The 23110-nt window shown below is 38.6% G+C and overlaps 1 protein-coding gene across 1 annotated transcript; it reads right to left on the bottom strand.

Annotated features, from left to right (window-relative positions):
* Window positions 1-626: 626 nt before the first annotated feature.
* Window positions 627-21851, bottom strand: DDX43 (DEAD-box helicase 43). Its single transcript, XM_062488583.1, has 16 exons — window positions 21530-21851; window positions 20971-21026; window positions 20459-20591; window positions 19032-19139; window positions 18353-18434; window positions 15960-16116; window positions 15756-15874; window positions 15364-15474; window positions 12644-12785; window positions 9205-9305; window positions 8367-8454; window positions 6721-6848; window positions 6007-6116; window positions 5118-5256; window positions 4265-4352; window positions 627-780 (listed from the first exon to the last, which is right to left on the bottom strand). The coding sequence occupies exons 1-16, from the start codon at window positions 21849-21851 to the stop codon at window positions 667-669; spliced, it is 1998 nt and encodes a 665-aa protein (XP_062344567.1). The 3' UTR covers window positions 627-666.
* Between the last annotated feature and the right edge of the window lie 1259 nt (window positions 21852-23110).

Below are 23110 nucleotides of genomic sequence, written 5' to 3'. Positions count from 1 at the left end.
CTGGTTTTCTTCCCCAGTTAGCCACAAACAAGTACTTCTTGTCATGCTCTCCTCCATTACAAGAAAATGCAGACCTCTCTCAAAAAATCTTGACACACAAGTCTTAAAAATGACCTCCAATGTTAAGTTTTCAAATAAGAATAAAGAAAATTTGGTTCAGCAAACATAAATAATGGCAAACAGAGCAATTTTTGTTATCCTGAGAATACTTCTGCATGCCAGCAGCATATCAAGGTAAAGGCACAGTATTTTGAAACTACAATGACAAACAGTGCTTACAATGAATAATCCAGTTCTCTGAATATAAAAGGAAAAAATATCTTATACATTCTTATATATTAATACTGCATTTAATTAAAAAAACCAACAAACCAACCAATAAAGCCACAATATTTGTTTTTAGCCAGTTGATAATGGCTTTAGAAGTTTCATACATCACACAAGAAAAAAACCCAATTAATTTTTATGTGAAAATAGCATCCAAGTGCAAACCAGATCTATTCCTATATAAAGTTAATCCAGTTTTCTTTACCAAGACACTTTTTGAGAAGTTTAAATAGGACAGGTACAGAAAACAATCAAACACAAAATGAAATGTATAAATTCAAACCCATGGATGCTAACACTACTTAAATTCACTTTCTCTGTTTCAGTAGCTTCAAGGGATTATAATGATTTTGTGGGCTTTCTCCAAGGTCTTTGTATATCCTTTTCAATTTCTTTTCTCATTTGTGATTGTTTGTATCTTTCTGCCATTGCCATAAGCTTGTCAGGAACTACCTAATAAGAAAGCAGACAAAAAAACCAAGGTGAAAGGTGAATTTTAAATCTAAACTTTTAGATCCTCCTTTATGAAAATGCTATTGATTTGTGTGTTCCCAAACTTGATTTCATTATTTATCTGGTTCCTGCCACTTCGCAAATTCTTTTCTGTAGAAATGCATAGAGAAGTCTTTTTACTTAAGAGTGTACTGAAATATACTGAAAAATAATCACCATAGTGTCTCTGGATTTTCAATAATATATCTGTGCTTGTACCACCATATCTGATGGCAACATATTACCAGCTAATTACAACACTATAATTCAATCAAATGTATCTTTTAGTTATAAGGAACAGCTGGTAAAACATCCAGTGCCACTTCAAGGTGATGATATACTATATACATGTATTTGAATGTTGATTTGTATTAAATTCCTTATGGAAGTTTTAAGAGCCTCTTAAGATAAACTGTGTGACTTAAGTGTTGTCCTAAGAATGGTTCTCATGTGCTTAGAACAAAGCTAAAAGACAAGGAAAAAAGGGCAGAAGAAAATGGTCAGATCTCCGACGACTGGGAGGTGGCAAGAGTGTATTACCACAATCCGCAGGGGTTTTTGACATGCTTGTAATTATGTGGAAAAGGTGAATAGTATCATCAAAACACTCTCACCTCAGAGTTCTTAATGACTGAGGCCAGATGTGAAGAATTACAGACAGATTTATTAGGTTGAGTGACAGTGATAAAAAAACCCAGATACCGTTCTTTTGCTCACAGAACAAAGGCAGTATCCAACAAGACTTCTTAAAACAGGTTGGTCACAATGCTGACATTAATGAAACGTTTACTGCAAAAAGCACTGTGGGCAGCTGTATTGTCAAGAGGTCTCAGACCACTGATCTGTCAAAGCCAGCCCACTTCAACAGTCTGCAATGGCATGTGGCCATTGGTGGAAGTCACCCCATCTAGAATCAGTTTCTTGATCAGAGGAAAGGGCAGTGTGTGAACATGGTATTAACATGTTTGCTCAGTCTGTGTGATTTTTGTCTGCCAGGGGCACAAATACAGTGCAAACAACAGAGTATAAACAAATGCAAATACCTTAAAGTCTCCCCTTGAAGTGCCTGGGCTTGGCAATGCTTGAACCGGTGGAGAACGCAGCCAGGACAAAAGGTGTGGTGGAGGAGGAAGTTATATTCCTCTAGTTTCTATTTCTTTTGTCAGGCTTTAGAATTGAGCAATGCTTGCTATTTGCGATCAGCAACTGTTTCTTGAGCAGGCATAAGGGACAGCTTGCTGGTATATGTTTTATGTGAATTGCTCTTACTGGTAAGCAACTATTCTGGCAAAATATGACAACTCTGGAAGAGTCCATTCTGCCTAAGTTTCAATCATTATTTAAAAATAAAGTTAAAAATTATTCATCTCTAGCTGAAAGTCACAACAGACTTGTCAATGGAGACAGAAGTAATGAGACAAAGTTATTTTTCAGTTGAAACACTGATTTTCTTCCCCAGTATCAGATCCTCTCCTAGAGCTTGAAGTGCAACTTATTCCAACCTAATATCGCAACAATTTCTTGCAAGAGTTATTTTTGAGCAAGCACAAGGCAAGAGTGGGAAGATGTGAAGACACAGAAACATAAAAATCTTAGTGAGGTAATATCCAGTATCTAGTGGCTTGTTGAGATTGTTCATGAACAATCTATGCATCTGCTAAACATATATAGGGTAGGGTAGTCCAAGTGAGAAAATAGAAAAGGATAAAAATGCTGTAATTTATATGGAATACTCTTCTTAGTATTACAGAGATTACTGTTTTTACACCTGTTTTTTCAATATATCTGTCCATGCTTCTTAATAAGCTTGTATATATACCTAAGATTCCTTCAGCATGAAACAGACACCTTTTTGTTGAACCTGTTTTACTTTATATAATCTGTAGATCCAAAATACAGAGAACATTTGGCTAACAAAAGCAGCTAACTTGTTTTGAAATCAAAGTATTCTGAACCTTCAGTTCTCTTCTTACTTTTAAGACTGATGATGTTTTAAGACTGAAACTATAGTATTTTTATTGTCATAAGGAAAATCCCCAACACTTTTTAATCTGTAGGGATACTTCCTTTCTATCAGACACAACTAAGTTTGAGAACAGCCTTATGACTAATAGTAACTTCTGAAAGCAAGGATTCAGAGTTCCTCTTTTCTCCTCTGAACTCAGAGACTTGTTCCCAGTTGAACTATCACACATTACAAAGAAACAAAACCAGTTTGGGACCTTTGCATTCTTCAGCTGGGGACAAGGCTTGAAAGGTAATTGCTAACTCAGAATACAAAACACAAGGCACCTCTAAAGTAGCTTCAGAGTACCATTACTGGTCTCACTGCTTGCATTTTCTGAATAAAAACTAAGCAAAAAAACCCCAATCCACCCCCCCCCGCCAAAAACAACCAACCAAACAACAACAACAAAAAACAAACAAACAAACAAACAAAAAGCCATAGAAACCAACCAAAACAAAGCAAAAAACCACACAAAACCCCACCTCAATTAAAAAACCCAAATCTGAAACTTTAAGGAATTATTAGGTGACTACTCTTCTACACCTTTTCCTTCCTCAAAAGCATCCTACTAGGTTTGCAATAAAGCAACACCTTTCAAGGAACAGTTATAAACCAGAAAGAAGATTGACATGAAGTTCCAACCCTAGGTTAATGTCTGAGTAAATGACCATAGTAAAAAACATAGATTATAGAAAAAATACATTTAGTATGTACTCAGGCTCCCATCCAAAAAACAAACAAACAAACAAACAAACAACACAACCCAAACAAATTTTCAGCTCAAGTCATGATCTGAACTGGGGGTTTACTATAAATCAGGCAAAATATTCTTCCTTGATACAAGAAACAGTAACACAATTGTCTCTGCTTTCTCAAAGATGGTATCAAGAAAAAACATGCTTCTTTCAAGAAAGAGATCACATTCCAGTTCCATTTCCTATAGTATTTACAATCATCAGTAAGAAAGACAGCTTGGAAAAGTACATGCAGATATCACAACTGTCAGATACAATAAACTGGTAAGACAGTTGAGCTTCTTCTGATATAAGTACTGCTAATGTTCTTGTTTAGCAGCATAAATAAGAACATTGGTACCTGCATGCAGAAGTGAACTACAATGGAATGAAATAGAATGAAATGGAATAAAATATTATTATATAAACCCTATTATTCCTCTGCAGACCTCAATATGTATGTTACTTTTTTTTTTTAACATGGAAGGCTTTGGTTAAAGTTCACAGTTCCCTCCTGGGACTCATCTGTAAGGCAAAATACAGCTAAGACTATCTAGGACAAGACAGACTGAAACACACATTTTCTTTCCCTGAGACACTACAAACAGTCACCAAGAAGGGTCTAAATAAGCTTAGACCTTCATGACCTGGTTCAGGTTCTAACTAGAACCAATATAAATCTTACCCAGTAAAGTATTCTTACTTGGTTTGCTCTTTGCAGAATGTCAATCAGCTCGGATGCAAACCTCCAATCATTGCTTGTGACAAGTGTTACTGCCTCCCCAGCGCGCCTAAACAAGGAAGGAAAACAACTGCAGATCTTCAAAACAGCTCCTGCCAGGCTTTTACTGCTGACCTAGGCAGTAATGAACTGTACTACAGACAATATTACTGAGCTGATAGAATAAAAGAGGCCTTGAGCATTAACTCTGCGCATGACAGAGAGCAACTTTTCATAAAAATCAGAATACAGTAATACAACTAAAATGGAGCAAATGCACAACTAATTTAGACTTTTAGATAATAAACATAGCATAATGGCAACATATTTAAGTACGAAGAGACACATTCATATCATGATTAAATGAGAAAAATGACACTTGTACCAGCCTGGGAAAGCAGGATCCAAAAGAAATACCACTAAACTACACCAACATGATCAGCTGCAGACTTTGAACCTACAGATAAGTCTTCTCAATGTGCTGTCCAGAAAACTAAATAAATCAGCTGCTTTTGAAGATAAACAAGGAAGTAACATTCCAGAATATCAGTGCAAATTGTTTTCCTAATTCTTCCTCGTATTTAAACCAGCTTTCAAACACCCTTCATTCAATAACAGAAATGTGTAAAATTTGTTTACCTTCAACTTAACAGTGAATTAATTTAAAGATATAAAGCAGTGTGTTTCTAGAACATACTTGGATAGACTCAAATCTTCACTCCCTCACCCCACATCACCTGTAGCCTCTAGAATTTGACAAAAAAGAACACCTATGTAGTGCATAGAACACAACGAAACACTGATAATACACTACTATTTTCTGATAAACACTTACCCTGCTCTTCCAGTACGACCTACTCTGTGAACATATTCTTCAATGTTGCGAGGGAAATCAAAGTTAAAAACATGAGTAATATCATGCACATCAAGGCCACGGGATGCCAAGTCAGTAGCTACCAATATTCGAACCTTGCCTACAGTAAGTATGATAGGAACAGAATGGGAGTTCATGGAACAAACAGAAAATGTATTCCAGTCTATTGGTTTTCTAGCTTATAATGCACTTGTTAGTCTTAATACAAAGTAAAAAAATATACTTGTTGAATGTCACACTGAGTTATCTTAAAATATAAGCTGGTAAGTAAGCGCCCAAAATGTTATTTTACTATTATTTTCGTTTTGCAAGTAGAACAGCAGAGTGCAGTAAAAGCAAGAAATATGCCTGCTTGATACAGAGAGTCTCTCCAAAGAACAAAAACTTCAACAACTATATTCTCAGCTGACACTCTTGTCATAGCACCAGTCTTTATTAGCATGTGTTCACACAGCCCTGCATTACGTTCACGTATTTGTATTCACACAATCCTACTAGCATAATCTGGAGCAGAACTGTTTTACTGAAAGCACCACCATCTGACATTTAAATTTACCATTCTGTAGACAAACACAATACCAACTTTTAAAGAAATGTCAAAAGTAAAATAAACAGTACTTTAAATTATTAAACTCCCACACATTCAAAATTTTATTGAAGAGCAATCTCTTTGTTTGCTGGGTCTTTTTTTTTCCTTGTCAAATTACTAAAGAAAATGTATAATTCAAACCTCTTTAATATTTTCACTTCTATAGTACCAGAGAGACATGACGCTTAGCAATACAAGTTTTGAACAGAACAAACTTTAAAAGTCTGGCCTAAACAAACCAGTACTTCAGTACAAACTCACCTTTCTTGAAGTCATCCAAAGCCTGTTCTCGATCACATTGCTCCCTGTTGCCATGAAGAGACTGTACTGGAATTCCTTGGATACCAAAGTCACTTGCTAAGTCATCAGCTCTAGGGTGAAATAAAGCAATGGCTCTTAAAATAAAAGAAAAAAAAGGAAACCAAACAGTGCAGTATCTAGATTTAGAGCAAAACGACAGTAATGTGACAACAAAAGCTAAATGTATGCTTAAAGGACAAAATGTTACTGAGGTCAGCTGATATCTATTATAAAATAGGAAAGCAAGTCTAATCCACACACAAATGTTTACCTTTATTTATACTTTAAAGGAATACTAGATTATTTTTGTGTTGTTCAATCAAAAAATTCAAGTATGATGCAATGATCACTCTCCACATAAATCAGGTCTTGCATGCAGAAGAGGTTTATGAAAGTAAACAATACATCACATTCCTGTATCACCAAGAATCCAAACATCCCACTTGAACTACATGAGATTAAGATTTACCACCACCATTAATGATATTTAAAAAAATACAAACTGCCAGACAGTCTGAAGGAAGGAAGAAATAAAAAAAAGTAGTACTACTAGCAGCACATTGTGGAGAAGAGCTATTACACTTGACAGTTATTCTGTGAACTAAGAAACCATTCAGTATTTCTGTTAGGAAAAAAAAACCCAAACAGAGATGATACTGGGAAGTGATTACATACGTAAGCTTTTTTCCCACAAAAATGATGACCTTATCTTTTGGCTTCATAGACTTAATGAAGCTATGCATGAAAGTTCTCTTTTCCTCCTCGGGGATAACAATAACTTTTTGTTGTACTGTGTTTACTGCCTGTCAAACAGCAAAAAGGGATGTTAGGTAGAAACAGATTAGAATAACATTCTTCCTGTTAATTCCCATATTGCCACGTTATAAAACTAATAATATATGATACTATAAAAAACTAATATGTATCAGTTTGGAGTTCAAACAATGCAGATTTCTTGCTTTCTTGTTGCTTTAGGAGAAAAATAAAATCTACCTTTAAGCAGTTAGCCAAACTTATTTATTTGCAGAGATTTAAAGGGTACAGATTAGTGAGGTGAAATAAATACATTATTAGTGAAAAATACACTGAAGTTCTTTAATTTGCAAATATTTCATGTTAATCCAGAGCACGTTGGAACAATTCCAGTCTTACTTGAAATTACAGGTTTCTAAAGATGCTGTAAATCTCTCTGAAGTTCCCAGCTCTGACTATTCCAATAACAGTTCATTAAAAACTTTACTCCATTACCTCTGAAGGTTACCATAGAATGTCTAAGGTATAACTAATAAGTAGAATAAAATGTCTAGACATTCTCATGGCATGTTATCATGATCTTGTGGCAAGAGCTGAAGACTCAATCAAGTAGACAAAGATTCTCTCTCCACATGGGAACCTTTTCCCCCCAACCACATGTCAGTTCTTCAATAAAGAGAAACTCCTGTTAAAAGAGATGTAGAGAGCTACGACAGCAGTTGATATCTTTCAAACACCAATTGGGACAAGAAATTGTCTTTGATACAAGCATAGCTCTGAACAGAAAAGACAAAAAGCACATTTTGTCTCTATTTCTACTGAAAAGTGTACTGGATACTAGGTTTTTTCATTCCCTATCGCTAAAAAAAAAAAAAAAAAAAAATGGAACCGAAAAGGAAAATTTCCTAAGATCCTGGGCGAACTACTGTTTCTGTAAATTCTGCTGGTACTGAAGCCAACTACCCACAGCTGTTGTATTTGTCAAACAACAGTGACAAATATGCAACTACATCCATGTGTATAAGTTTCAGACTTTAAAGACAGTTCTTACTCTAACACATACTTCCTGCTCTAGACAAGTGTCCTCCAAGAGTTTAATACAAAGCTCCCACTCCATTTGAGAAAGATGCAGTTAGGAAACACAGATTTAGATAAAGATGTGTATGCATTATAAGGAAGACCTTCAGAAGGAAAACCAAATACAGAACAAGAACTTGCTGAACCAAAATTAAAGTTGCAAAACTGAGGGATTACACAAAAACACTTGGCACTGTGAAGTAGAACATTCAGTATGATTGATACTTGTCACCTGCGATGGCTTCTACTGAAGAGCTAAGACTTTAAGACGCTGTTACAGAAAAATGTTTGTTCATACTTTAAAAATTTTTCTGAACTTTTAAGGAAACTTTAAAATAAATAGCATGGAACTGTTTCTTGGAAGCTCAGACTGACTACCAAAGATATGTGCACTTACACACATAATGTTAGGTGCAAGCATAAACTTTCCTGGCTTAAGCATAGGTTCTTCTACAAAAGAAAGGTGGGGGAAAAAGAACAGGACAACTTACTGCTAAGTCAAGAGTGCCAACATACACAATCATAGGATTTTTCAAGTAGGATTTTGCTAGACGACGGACACCATCAGGCCAAGTAGCACTAAACAGGGAGCGAAGAGGAAAACACACATGCATGAGAACCGCGTGCTAAATCTTCTCCAATTCATTAATTTCATCACATTCTTATTTTGTTTCCTTTCTTATACACCAGTGAAACACATGTGCAGGAATGGTATTAACTAATCTTAAATTAATGGTAAACAGCATTTGAGTTTAAAAGGTAATTTTGTTGGTTAAAAGTACAGACAACAATTATGGAGCCTTTCTATTGAAGCCTCAGCTGAGTTTAGTAGTTGAACAATACCTAATAAGCAACTTTCTAGTCTGTTTTCTAAAATAACATCTTAAATGCAAAACATGGGAACAAAAATTATTGTTGGGATATTTGATTGTTAAGTTCCCAAAAGCTGCAAAATTTCAAAATTAATCCAGGTACAAAGTAACACAGATACTGCTCAGAAAGTCAGGAAATGCATTTGGTCCCAGATGGAGAAGTGTAACTTGGCATTTCAAACTCATATGGCAAATTCTAGCACTCCCAGGATAACTTCCTTTTTTGGGACAACTCAATATTTTTATATTTCATGTAAAAACATCAGAAAAGACAGTACAAAAATGGAAAAAAAAAACCTGCCAAATGACTCATCAGGACTGACTAAACTGAATGAGAAAGAAAACTAGGAAAAATTTTAATAATTGACACAATTGTTTTGAAATCATCTTGTTCACTAATAGTTAACTTGTTCAATAACCTTATGTTCAAGTCCTGAGCACTATCACATTTAGATACCTCGTCATAACAGTTTGTCTGTCAGGACGCACATCTATTAGGATCTTCATTATCTGAGGTTCAAATCCCATATCCAGCATTCTGTCAGCCTCATCTAAAACCTGTTCAGGAACAAGGTTATTTATTCTGCCTAGTCCCTCAGATAAGAGTTTCTTTCAGCAGGACATTACAGAGAAAAGTATTTTAATGGTAACTGTTTAAATTGCACAATCTTCTCTATAACTTACTGCAAAACCTGTTCAACTATTTTACCTCTTCAATTTCCTTGACACTTTTTCATTCACTACTATACTTTCAGGCAAAACAAGAAAATGCACAGTTCTTTAAAAAGATTTAAAGTCAATAAAGAAAAAAACAACTGTTTGTTTTAACAATAATTGTTGACAGCTAGAACTAATCACAAATTAAAAAAAAACCAAAAAGCCCATAACCAACCAAAACCAGAGGGGAGCAACCTGCTCAACACCCATTAAAAAACTGTTTGCAATTTAAAGGGGAAATCTCATTTCCACCTCATTAGAGATCTCATACAGGATCAAAATGTCACTTGTCAATTTAGTTCCTCATTAGAAGTAGGAAAAAGCCAGAGCATACATTCTGGCTCACACTAGGACACTGCACAAGTCCCAGAGCACAAGTTTGTTTCATCTGGTAAAAAAAGCCAGAAGTGAACAAGTGAGATGCAGGTCTGAGAACAACTCTTTGGAACTACCAAGTTTTCTAATACACAAGCACACTTATGAATGTTTTCAGTCTCACACAAAGAAAGAGGACTGACATCTGAGACTTATTTATCTCCTTTGATTTATATAAACTCTATTTGAAAATTAAAGTTACATGGATTGTGCTTGTAAGTACTGACAAATTTTAGTTACTTATGTGGAAATGTAAGACATGGATGATAATCCATTTCTACTGTCCTAATTTTGCTGCTCCCTTATTCTCTGATATTTTATTATATGAAAGGGGTTTAGTACATTACCTATGTAAATCTCTGAAATAACAACAGATTGTCAACTGAGAGACAACACAAGAATCCTATTTCTTGATTTAACTCTCTTTATTTTTGGAGGGGCTCATGGAAATTTCATTAACTATATGAATTCTAACATAATAGCAAGGCTAAAACATCACTGATTTTACATACAGAGTTGGCTTCTATGACTTTTTCAGCGGTAGAAGCTTTTTATGCTATTAAGCTCACTGGCACTCTGCTGTAGGGGGGAAAAAGCATCTGTGTCTAATAGATGGATCAGGGTAGTTGAAGTTTACTTTGCTTATTTCTGAGAGCTGCTTCACTAACATTAAAGGTTAAATTCTCTTTCCTTTTTAAATCAGTTATTGCTAAATTTTACACTATTTTTTTTGTATTGAAGAATAAAAGCACTACTCCAATCTACCTTTTATATCCTCCTTCATGATTTATACACATTTTTAATTACACTTTCTCCTAAATGTTTCCCAATTATTCATGCACAATTCAAATTTCCTTCCTTCTGCTTTATCAGCATGAAGTCCAAAGAATTAAGGTTACTTCATCAGAATGCTGATGAATGAATACTGATTTACACTGAACACAGGGAAACAAAAAGCATATTTTCATATGACATCTATTTTGAACAATCAAAAGGCTGTTTATGACAGAATTTGCAATCTTACTTCTGAAGTACTGAAAAACAGCAGCCTATCTTGAATAAATGGCTTCCTAAAAATCGGAATTGACTTGATCAACCTAATGGTTCTGTCAAGAGAGAAGAGAAAGTCTAACCTCAAATTCACCTTGGGTCCAGTACCTATTTAGACATAATTAACAGACTTTTTTTTTTGTTTTGTTTGTTTTTTTAATTTTTTTTTTTTATTTTTTCCAGGGCAGAACATTCTCTGTTGGTTGAGGGTTTTTTACAATTGTATCCCAGTACCTGATCTTGGAAGTCCTTTGGGAAACAATTGTATCATATTAGCAAGTAATACTCAGTTTACTGTGGGAACCATCCTAAGACTCAGTAATAGTATCTTTAAATGAAAAGGGTAAATGAAGCTCTTCAATGATGAGTATTCTTCCTCCAAGGTGGTAAATGAAATCTATTACTTCTCTCTTTTTCCTAAAGCAGGGCTGCAAGATTAAATTTTTAATAAATATTTATTGGCTGAAAACTGACAATGAAGCTCTGGAAACAGAAAATATATATTGAAAAGCACAAGAAACTACAAGGATAAATACATAGGAAGATCATAAAAAGATAGAATTTTCAATGTCCAACGTTTCACATGGGGCTTTGCTAGCACACAATTTCCTTAAAGTCTGAGGCATGGGATGCTTAACCATATCACAATACATGGTCCTTGCACTGGCTCTTCTGAAAACATTTAACAGCCAGTAGTGCAACAATAAATGTCTCCCCTCCTGCTTTACATCATGATACTTTTCAATTTGATAGTTAATTCTTTTTAGCAATGTCATACTATAGCATATGCTGTGCATATGGAAATATGCTTTTGGTTCAGTACCCACTGCTTTATGAAGCACTGTGTGCCTGTGGTATGACTACACTTCACCTTGGCAGAAAGATGACCTATATTCCTACAGGTCTCAGAATGAAGGTTTTCAGGCATGTTTTCCTCCTGCTCAGCAATTACATGTCAGTCTTTTACAGAGTGCTATTCTCCTGTCTTCCAGTAATAAACTTTTTTCCCAAATGGCCAAATTTATAATGATGCCATACCACTGCTGGCCTTGCCAGTAAGCTCACAACAATCGCCTAGAATTGGAGCTAACTTGTTACAACATGGAGAGAATTAAACCCTCACAGGGTAGTGGGGTAGGCAGAGAGCATGGCCAAATTTTCAAACCAGGCAACAATTCACAGACAAGTTAAAAATAAATTGAATATATGGAAGCATTTTACAAACAGCAATGGTCTTAGACATTCAGCACAGCAAAAGGCAAAAATGAAACAAAGATATAAGGATTATAATAGTGTTTATAAGGCTATTTTCCCAGTGAGATCAAAAGGAAGTCAGTCCCCCAACATTTAAGTATCAGTATGTGACTCTGCTACTGTACAAGTTCTAATAAAAAAAACTGAGACACTGGTAACCTTTAAAAAGAAAAGGAAAAGACAAATGCAGAAAGGCATTTCACCCCTTAGTAACTAATCCTCACAAAATTAGTTTTAGAATGCCAAACATTACTGAGAAAATAATTTAGCATCATCAAAATGCTTGCTGTGCTCTAAGACTCTTATTTTTCCTAGGGACCATTTCACATCTGCAATGCAATCACCGTAAGTATGAATCATCCCTCCAACACCAATTTCAGTGTTAAGTGTATTATAATTAAGACTTTGGAAGTTTAAAGAAAACTCCATTAAAGCTTAAATTCAAACTGAGTCAATCATTTCCCAGCTGGTGCATTACTCATATCATATCAGTTACTTGCCAGATATGTTATGCTCTTCAAATTTATGAAGTGGTTCATTTGAAGATCATTCAGTCTGCCAGGAGTAGCAATAACAATATCCACACCTTTGGTAACCATGTCTATCTGTCCTTTTCGGTCCCCACCGCCATAGATGCAAATACTGTAAAATAAAACAGATTCACAGAAGTAGTGTATTTAGTTTCAGCTAAAGTCAGTCCTTTTCAAATAAATGTCACCATGTTGCTTTAGAAGTGTCACCTGGTATAAACAAGAGGAAGGAATATGGTATTGCAGTAATTAATACAATTAACACAAAATGACACTCTCAACATTTCAGCAACAGTTTTCTGCTGAAACTGCAGAGAAAGTAATTGTGAAAAGAAGATAGCTTGTATGCTCTAGGTTGTTTTGAAAATATATTGTACCATCAAAAAGGATATGTTTTGCTGTTGAGGTGATTGTAAGACTTATTCAGAATGCTACACAAAATTAACAGAGATCCCTAAAAGCAAGTTTCAGAGTATAGTAATGTCTATCTAATTGCTTAAATGAAGATCTACACTTAGCAGGTTTGTGGATGAAACCAAACTGGGGAAGCAGCTGATACACTCAAGAGAATTATGCTTTTACCAGAAGAACCACAAAAAAGTTAGAGAAATGGGCTGAAGAAAATATCACAAAGTTTAACAAAAACAAACATAGGGATGGAATTACCCATCCTAGAAGATGACATTACTAAAAGACTTGGGTGGGCAAGAACCTGAACTTTATTCAGCAGTGTAATCTCATAGAAAAGAAAGCCAGGTGTGTTCTACAGAGAAGGTAGCAATAGGAAGTGTTAAAATAACATTGACCCATTAAGGAGGAGGATGGTCACTTCACAAACAGGGACAAAGACAAGGCAGAGCTGTTTAACACATTCTTTGCCTCTGCCTTCAACATAGATGATGCACCAAGGGGATTTCAGTGCCCTGAGCCAGAGAACCACAATTGCAAGAATAATCCACTCCCAGCTGAGCTGCAAATTATGTGGGATCTGCTGCTCCAGCTGGATTTCCACAGATTTATGGGGCATGATGGGATTTGTACAAAAATCCTCAAAGAACTGGCTGATGTCATTATGAAGTCTCTCTCAATGATTTTTGAGCAGTCTTTGGAATCCAGAAAGGTCCCAGCTGACTGGAAGCTGGTGAACATTGTTCTGATTTTCAAGGATGACCCCAGGCTGCTAATCTCATTAGAACATCTGATGAAGTTATGGAGATGATTCTGGGAGGTACTGACAAACACCTGTAAGACACATAGTCATTGGCCACAGCCAGCACACCTTCACAAGAGTGAAGTCCTGCTTCCTTTTATGACAATGTAACCCACCAAGTTGATCAAGGGAAGCCAGTTAACGTAACCTGTTTGGATTTCAGTAAAGCTTTCAAGACGGTCTCTCACAGTATCCTTCTGGACAAAATGTCCAGCACATGGCTGGATAAACACATCATGGGATAAGTGAGCAACTGGCTCACAGGTCAGGCATAAAGGGTTACAGTGAATGGGGGTAACATCAGACTGGTGACCTGTCACTGGAAGGGCCCCACAGGGCTCCATCCTTGGCCCTCATAACATCCTCATAAGTGACTTGGAGGCAGGACTGGAAGAGGTACTAAGCAAGTTCACAGACAATACAAAACAGGGAGGAGCTGCTGACTCCCTCCAGGGCAGGGAGCCCTGCAGAGAGACCTTGACAAATCAGAGGGCTGGGCAAGCACCAACCACATGAAGTTCAACAAGGGAAAGTGCTGGATTCTGCACCTGGGATGGGAAACTCTGGACGTAGGGACAGGCTGGGGAATGGGATGCTGGAAAGCAGTGCCATGGAAATGGGACCTAGGAGTCCTGGTCAGTGGAAAGCTGAACATGAGCCAGCAGTGCCCTGGCAGCCAGGATGGACAACCCTTTACAGGGGACATCAGGCACAGCATCACCAGCCAGGCAAGGGAGGGGATTGTCCTGCTCTGCTCTGAGCTGGGGCAGCCTCACCTCCAGTGCTGGGGGCAGTTTTGGGCACCGCAATGTAAGAAAAACATTAAACTATTAGAGAGTGTCCAAAGGAGAGCACAAAGATGGGGAAGGGCCTTGAGGGGAAGCCGTGTGAGGAGCAGCTGAGGGCACTTGGTCTGTTCAGCCTGGAGGAGATTGAGGGGAGACCTCACTGCAGGGACAACTTCATTGTGAGGGGAAGAGGAGGGGCAGGCACTGATCTCTGCTCTGGGGTGACAGCCACAGGACCCGAGGGAATGGCCTGAAGCTGTGTCAGGGGAGGGTTAGGTGGGATGTCAGGAAAAGCTTCTTCACCCAGAGGCTGGTTGGGCACTGGAACTTGCTCCCAAGGGAAGTGACCACAGCATCAGCTTGATGGTTCAAGTGTTGGGACAACTCTAAGTCACATGGTATGACTCTTGCTAAGAGCTGGACTTGATGATCTCTTTCCCTTTCAACTCAACATGTTCTGCATGATTCTTGTTAGCTGTCAACTCGGAAGGAAAATTAGCAGAAGAGCTATACAGATTTTGACCTTGAGATTAGTCAAAACAAGACATTCTGAAAACTGGGAAAATATAAATTCTGTGTTTACTACTATCCCCTCCCCTCTTAAATACAATTATTGTAATAGGTCAATTCAGTCACAATTGGTAGGAGGAAAAAAAAAAATTACTTAACAAGCTAGTGAAAAGCAAGACTACCTTTTAATTCCTTTGTATGCATACTTTGAACACTCCGCCTCTACTTGAAGTGCCAGTTCTCTAGTGGGAGTAAGGACTAACATTCCAGGCCCCCCACGCTGATCTTTAGATCTGTAACAAAGCGTATTTAGAATGTTGATACATATAATGATGGGTAAAGTCTATCATCCTTGACACTGAATATCTTTATACTGTTCCAAACTTCCTCTGTATGCTAATGGAATCTATGGTGACAAACTTGGTGCTTATTCCATCAGATTTATAATTTTTTTCCAATATATTATTTTTTTCCTCATTACTAGAAAATCATCTCAGTAGTTGAGTGCAGGAGGAAGTAAGTGCAGGGGGAAGTAAGAACAGCTAAAGAAATCAGACCTGTGAGCAGTCCTTACATTGGTTGTGAAGTCAAGTGAATGAATCCAGGCATTAAGTATGCTAATGTCTTCCCAGTACCAGTCTGTGCTATACCAATAAGATCAATTCCTCGGAGTATAATTGGCCATGCCTGGGACTAACATAAAACAACAAATACTTAAATGTAGTTTTCATTTTTCTCTTAAGCTTCAGTTAAAGAAGTATCAAAAGTAAAGACATACCTGAATTGGTGTGGGCTTTTGAAAACCAACTTTTCTTATACTGGCCATAATATCAGGATAAGACTCAAATACATCTTCAAATTTACAAACAGGATTGGGAATACAGCGCTTTTCACCTTCTTTTAAGTCATCACAAGTTATATCATTATTTTCTTTCCTGCATAAAGTAGTGCAATTGTATTAAAATCTCATTATCTGAAAAAGTAGAGCTAACATAAAAGACCATTTCTTAAATTTGTTTAAACTCCTTCAACAAGAAAAAGCAAGTTCAGGCTCTTGAATGGGATTGAATTAGTCTTCTATCTTTCTTAGAAGTCTTTCTATAGGAACACTTCTCCTGCAAGTGTTAAGAATGCCTAATTTGAAATTATATATGGTAATTAACACAAACTGCACTCCTATCAGGCTACAACTATACCCTATCACAAATTTAAGTAGGTATTTAAGTAAGTTTTTAAACCCAAAGACAACCCAGAATTTAGATGGATGGCTTGAACTTATCAGTCAGGATTCTAAATTCGGACAAAAACCTTCCCCAGCTGTTTTCAGAGTAGCTCCCTGGATACTCTGGAGAATAAAAACAGAACAATTTTGGGAAAAGAACACAACCAGTAAGAGAAGCTCCAAAACAACCCCTAAAAGCAGACAAAACCCAAATCACAAAACAAATAAAAGACTACATTAAAAACTGCTGTTCCAAGGCTTCCTCTAATTAAGAGCTATTAATATGCTGTCCCACTTTCAGCCAAGGGCAGTTTAATTTTCTTGCACTGGCAGTGAGGGGAGCTTTGAAGCCCTGTGGATATGCCTACATTGTTACTCAGTATCACCCAAATAATCACTGGGGGCGGATGGGATTTTCACTTTCCAGGAGAAAGGGGGTGTGGGTTCCTGTGGAAGAAGGCAGCAATAACCCTCCATATCCATTTTGTTCCTTTTCTCAGGAGAACAAATGGCAAATGGAGAGGTGAGGTGGTATGGACCGTCTGACCAGAGGGCTTGGCATCATCGTTTTTTACCTCAGCCTTGAGGAAACAAACATGGACACAGACAGTTTCATCCACATTTTCTCCTTTGTCTCAGGAGCCATGTAGTGCTGGCTGTGGTGGTGTCATGTTGCTGGGACTTTCACAAGCATTTTTGCACGTAATCACCTTTTATACAATGTTGTTATTAGTGTTGTTGCTGTTTTACTTATCTGATTGATGTTTTCCAGTAAATTCTTATCTCAACCCATAATCTCTGCCTTTTGTCCCCTTCTCACAACAGGAGGTGAGGGAAGGGGAGTGGCTACTTAGATCTTAATTTTCATCTGGTTTTAAACCGTATCTGCATAAGCATATTGATTTCAGTCCTGTACTCCTCTGAAGATTCCATTCAGTAAAAAGCTTTTCTTCAAGTGCGGTGTAAACTAGGAAAAGAATGGGCAATTCAACTTCCCCTCATTTTAACATAATTATTTCTTTCAATTGCTACCTTTTTTCCTTAAAGTAAACTGATTAGATGAAGTATAAAAAAATCCCTTTATCACACAAGTTCTACTTCTCAGTACATATTTTTAACCTACAAGAACAATGTTCCGTAATTCTCACTAGCTCTAACAATAATACATCCATATACATTAAGGAAAAAGGTGAAAACAGCTGGTAACAATTCCGTGTTTTGCTCATTGTGGCAAAGTTTCTCTGGTATGCAAAGAGAAAAAAGACATCTTGCAAAAGAAAAGTAATGAAAAGCTAACACTTCAGTAATGCTCACTAACTTCATTAGAACTACTGAAGAGGCTGTAACTATTACCAAGGCCTGAACCAAATCACTTGAAACAGATGTTTGTTTTCCTTGCAAGGTACTGATATAGGTCGTTGGATCAAGTAAATAAATGCAGTTAACTGAAGCATGAAGTCACCAGGATTGGCTTGTAAAGACAAGACAGATAAAAAAGGAAGACAACAGTAACAAAAAAGGAATTTGGAATTTGGTTTGAAGATGGTTTTGACTAAAAAAATACATGGAAAAAATTAAAGCTGGAAGATATTCAACACGTGAACAATCCTATCTGGAAGGACCTAGAAAATGTGAACACACTATCTCATGAAAGGCAGAGAAACAGTCAAAAGTCAGTGAACTGTCATGAACGTTTTCTGCTCTGAAATTCAACAAGCTCAAACGCTTGTAGAGAAGCACAAAATCCCTAAAGTTAATTTTCCAGACAACTAATAATATCTCATCTGCTACTTGTTTCATTGCCAAAAAAAGAGTTCTTAAAAAGATTAAGTTGCTACAAGACCCTAGCACTAGTGCCTCTGTCTCAGTATTTTATCTCCCATTTTGTAGGCTTTATAGTTTATAGTAATTTTTGCCAAGCAGATGATTCCCTAAAGAAATAATCTTACCGCCACAGTTCTACTTCTTCTTTTGACATGGATGCAGTCCTGGATGATTCTTTGTAGAAGTTTTTCTCAATTGGAGGCAAGCCTTAAACAATCATAAAAATTCAACTTGAATCAGCAAGAAATAATAGAGTCAGTGTAAGTCTGGTAAAGCCCGAGATGGAAAGTCCAGGACCCATAAAGTGCTTTGATCTAGGAAACTAGCTGGAAGTGATGAAAGACCATTGCGCATGTAAAAAGATGAAGGCTGAGACAAACACTTCAGTATCTGTGAATAAAAACCACTTCCCCACATTTCAAGTTCTGACGTAATTAACTTAAGTTATAAGTAATATATAAGTAATTAAGTTATAAGTAAGTAACATATATAGTAGCAGATTTAACAACTCTTAAGTTTTTTCTCCCCCCCCCCCCCCCCCCCCGGTCACATACAAAATAACACCATTTTCAAAGGGTGATGTTCAAAATACCAAGACTAGCATGGTTAAGTCTTGGCACAGTAATCAGTGTCCTCCCTGACTATGCTGAGAAATGCTAACATGGCCAGCTCACTGAAAATACATCACTAATTTGGGCCCTGAAAGATTCAGTCATCTCAAAGCAAGTATTAGAAATGTTTGAGGATTCCAACAGATTTACCACATAAAGACAAGTATAATACAACCAAAATTGTAAAACTAACCTGCCCACTTCATAGATTCATATTTGGCCCTGTTATCTCGAAGAGAGGCCCAGTTTATCACTGGTTTCTTTGGGTTATTTTCAGGCTTGAAAATGTCCGAGGTTTTTCCTGCAGAGTTAGTAACAAAACACTGCTGTTTGATGGAACAAACCATGGGGAGAAATCTCCCCTCAGTACACACACACTTTTTCTTGCAAGGCCTCATGTATTTTAAAGAGACATGAAACATGTAAGTAGAAAATTATTTCATAGATCTCTGCCTGAAACGTTGCTAAAATATGTACAAATTTAGTTCTGATAAAAAGGGAAACATTTCAACACCTTTAGCTACTTAAAGGAAGTAATGATGGGTTATGAAATACTTCTCCTCCAGCTATAAATTAAGCTTGTTTTGCATCAGGCTTTTGAAAAACTTATGAAACCAGCAGATGATATATAGACAGAAAGCTTTAACAGCTACAAGAGCAAAGCTTAGGTCTAAAGCATCCAACAACATCACAATAAAGTCTCAGTCTAGTTATATTCTATACTTCTTTTTTGATGAGTTTAACAACTCCTAATTAAGTGCAGTTTTACACTGAAGATATAAATAGCAACACAGCTGTGTGGAAAATTAGTGGAAAGGCAGGAAACAGGGATAACAGTGTCACAAATCCTAAGGTGCTTTTAAGTATTTCTAGTCTCTTGAAAAATACTCATCCACCTTTCTGGGAACAATTCTAAAGATGAAACACACAACTACTCCAATCCTTATTCTAATACTGGAACTTAACTCCTGGATACCTTCTTCCTCATCATTGCATCAGATAAACAACTGTGGATGGTGTTTGCTTGTGGAAAACATTGTTGGAAGCACACACAAGATGTGCCAAGAATATAAGCAGCATCCAAATGTACAAAAATTATTTCTGTATTCACGTAACAAAGCTATCACAGGAAAGCTTAGTAAAGCCAGACATGAAGTGCAACATCAAATCGTAAACATGAACTTCCCTTGAAGGTAGCAGGAAGTCAGCATGGCCCATGCAATGATCAGCACTTTACAGATTGTCTTTACAAAAGTTTACTGAATTGCAATACTCCAGACACCAGATTAAAACTTGCACTAGAGCCAATACTGGTATTTTGGGAGAACCAAATTGAAAATGCAAGAAACCAAAGTGGTATAACATCCATAAAATTGTTGAAAACACTTGGGAACAGGTTTTCACTGAAGCCTGGTAGTTTGGGGGAAAGGGGAAACTGTCCACAGTTGAAAAAAGGAGGGTATTTTGGTATTTCTGATTTAAGGAGGTGCCAATGCCCAAGAAAAAGGCTTAAGTTAACTTACTTCATAAAATACTAACAATATAAAAACATTCCAACAAACTACCAAATATATGGAAGATAATTCGTAATTCTTTTTTCCCCAACCCCACATTTCTTACCTTTCTCTGTCCCACCTCTAATATGGTTTTGTCCAGAACTTGTAACAAGGTTGTCAATCAACATCTTGGCTTTGTTTTGCACATCAATGCTGCCAAAAATCTTTACTTCAGATTCATAGGTTCCTCTTGTAACCTAGGTTAAAAACACCTCTGAGTTTTTTTTTTCCATACTGCAAAGAGAAACATTATACAACACATACTGAAACAATTTTTGATCCTTTTTTTTATCCTGAAGTTTAACTTATTCTATGAAGAGGCCCTTTAACCCCCTTTCTAAAAGAAAAGGAAATAAATGCAAACTTAAGGAAAAAAAATATCAATAACCTTTTCCTATTTTCACATAGCATCCAGGTTGCACCCTCACTTCCACTTCCTTTTTACCAGTCATAAAACAGTGGCATTATTGCAGCTACTGTAACACCCTTCAACTTCCTCCAACTGATTTACACAGAAACAAAACCAAGTATGTTGCCAACAGAGCCCATTTCTTGACAAAATACAGCACATGGTACCTTTATCCTGGAACCCGAAGAATTCTCAAGTTCTTTAATTTTAGTTCCACCCCGACCTGTTATAAAGATACACAACAAGTATTACAGAGATTTAGGACAAACTGCCTAAACCTACACATTAATTAAATGTATTTTGCTTATGACCAAACCCCAAGACCTTCACAGAGTGAGTGTATCTACAAATAAAAGAACTTGTGACACCAAGCTATTAGATACTTTAGGCAAGAAGCTGAGGAGTAAAACTAGATGAAGAGATTGTCACCCTTCCTCCATGCGACTAGAGGCGCTTCAGACCACTTGCACACTGCTGGCCTTGCAAGCGAGATGTCAACTCAATCACTTTAGGGGGAAAAGATACTGGCGAGTGGCAGAAACCCTGCAAAAGCACCCTGCCGTGCCCAGGTGCAGAGAGATGCAAGGGAACTGCAAAGGGCCCTCCCCACGGCCGGACTGTGGGAAGGCAGGGATGCAGTCCCTCAGAACAGTGGGGACACGTCTCCTCCCCACCCGCTTAGCTCAGCGGGTCAAGCACCCTGCCCGGGGACACAGCCGTCATTACCTATGAGAGCCCCGACCAGGGCGCTATCGAGGTGGAAGCAGAGCGGCGCCGCGGAGTCCCGAGCCTGGCCGGCCGCAGCTCGGGGCGGCCGCTGCCGTGCCGCCCGCCTCGGGCCGCCGGAGCCTTCAGCGCCTCGCGGCTCCCGCTCTTCTCCTCCGGGACTCCCCGTGTCCTTCCTCCGTCGCCCGCCGCCCTCCACGGAGGAGCGGCCCCACGAAGGGGCGCTGGGCGACCAGAACAGCGGCTCGGCAGCAGCGGCGACGACCCCCGGCCAGTCCGACGCGCCGAGCTCCCCGTCGCCGCTCGCGTTCCAGCCCGACATGGCGGCCTCTCCCAGCCCGGCCGCCCACGCGGAGACGCTAAGCGCGCCTCAAGCCCGGGGCGCGCTGATTGGCCGGGGCGGGCCGCTCTCTGAGCTGTGATTGGCTGGCTCAGCACGGGGGCGGGCGGCTCGATGTCTGCCCCTGCTGTCTTTTCACGGAGTCACGGAAGCGCCTAGGTGCGAAAAGGGTGTGGGATCATCGGGTCCGGGATGTGATGGAACTTCCCCTTGTCAAATAAACCATGGCACTGAGTGCCACTCACCATCTTTCCTTAAGCACTTTGAACACGGTAACTCCCTCACTCCCTGGGCAGAGTGTTCTAATGCCCAATCACTCTTCCTGTGAAGAACTTCTTCCTAACGTGCAACCTAAACCAGCCCTGGCATTCCTGGGGACTGTGTCCTCTTGTCCTGTCACTGGTAGCTTGGGAGCAGAGGCTGACACGCACCTGGCTACAGCCTCGTGTCAGGCAGTTGTAGAGAGTCATAAGGGCCTCCCTGGGCTTCCTTTGCTTCAGGATAAGCAACCCCAGCTCCATCAGCTGCTCCTCACAGGACTTGTGTTCCAGACCCTTCACGAGCTTTGTTGCCCTTCTCTGGACCCACTCCAGCATGTCAGTGTCTTTCCTGTGGTGAGGGGCCCAGAACTGGAGAGAAGGCTTGAGGTGTGGCCTTGCCAGTACTGAGAACTAGAGGGACAATCACTGCCCTGGCCCTGCTGGCCATGCTATTGCTGATATTTTCTGATTTTCCTCTCCCTGCTCCTCTGCCAGCACAAGGTGGCTCTGGGTTGGGCTTAGCTGAGGAGGAGGCAGCAGAGGCAAGAACATAGCTGAGGACATGTGGGAAGTCTCCAAAGTCTGTGGGGTGGAGGGGGAAGGCAGGCAGCCTCAGGGGAGGCAAGGAAGTGAGGGTGGCACTGTGCAATTTTGCCAGGTGCCCAAGCTGGTGTCATGCTGACACATTGCAGTCTGATTTTTTAAGCAAAGTCATAATATTTAATCTCAAACAAAGCCTTAATGATGCTTTAATGAAGTTCTATGTTCGGTATAACTCAATGTACTAAAGCTGATACAATACTGGGAACAGAATCAGAGAATAGCTGAGCTTGAAGGCCTCTGGAGGCCCCTCTCTGGGCCAACCCTTCTGCTCAGGTAGGGAATACCATGAGCCAGTTGCCAAGGTGGCTTGTGACTTTCTCCAAGGACGGAGATTCTACAACTTCCCTGGGTAAACTGTGCTGGTGCTTGGTTACCACC

The sequence above is a fragment of the Cinclus cinclus genome, chromosome 3 (genome assembly GCF_963662255.1).
Source record: "Cinclus cinclus chromosome 3, bCinCin1.1, whole genome shotgun sequence".
Taxonomy (NCBI): domain Eukaryota; kingdom Metazoa; phylum Chordata; class Aves; order Passeriformes; family Cinclidae; genus Cinclus; species Cinclus cinclus.
Note: the sequence above shows the minus strand (reverse complement) of the source record. Positions and strands in the feature narration are given on the sequence as shown.

Coding starts and splice junctions, on each gene's coding strand:
- DDX43 (XM_062488583.1), bottom strand. CDS start 21,851: ATGTCGGGCTGGAACGCGAGCGGCGACGGGGAGCTCGGCGCGTCGGAC. Junction 15,475..15,755: donor CACTTGACTTCACAACCAAT/GTAAGGACTGCT, acceptor GCTTTGTTACAG/ATCTAAAGATCAGCGTGGGG. Junction 8,455..9,204: donor AGACAAACTGTTATGACGAG/GTATCTAAATGT, acceptor CTCCCTGTTTAG/TGCTACTTGGCCTGATGGTG.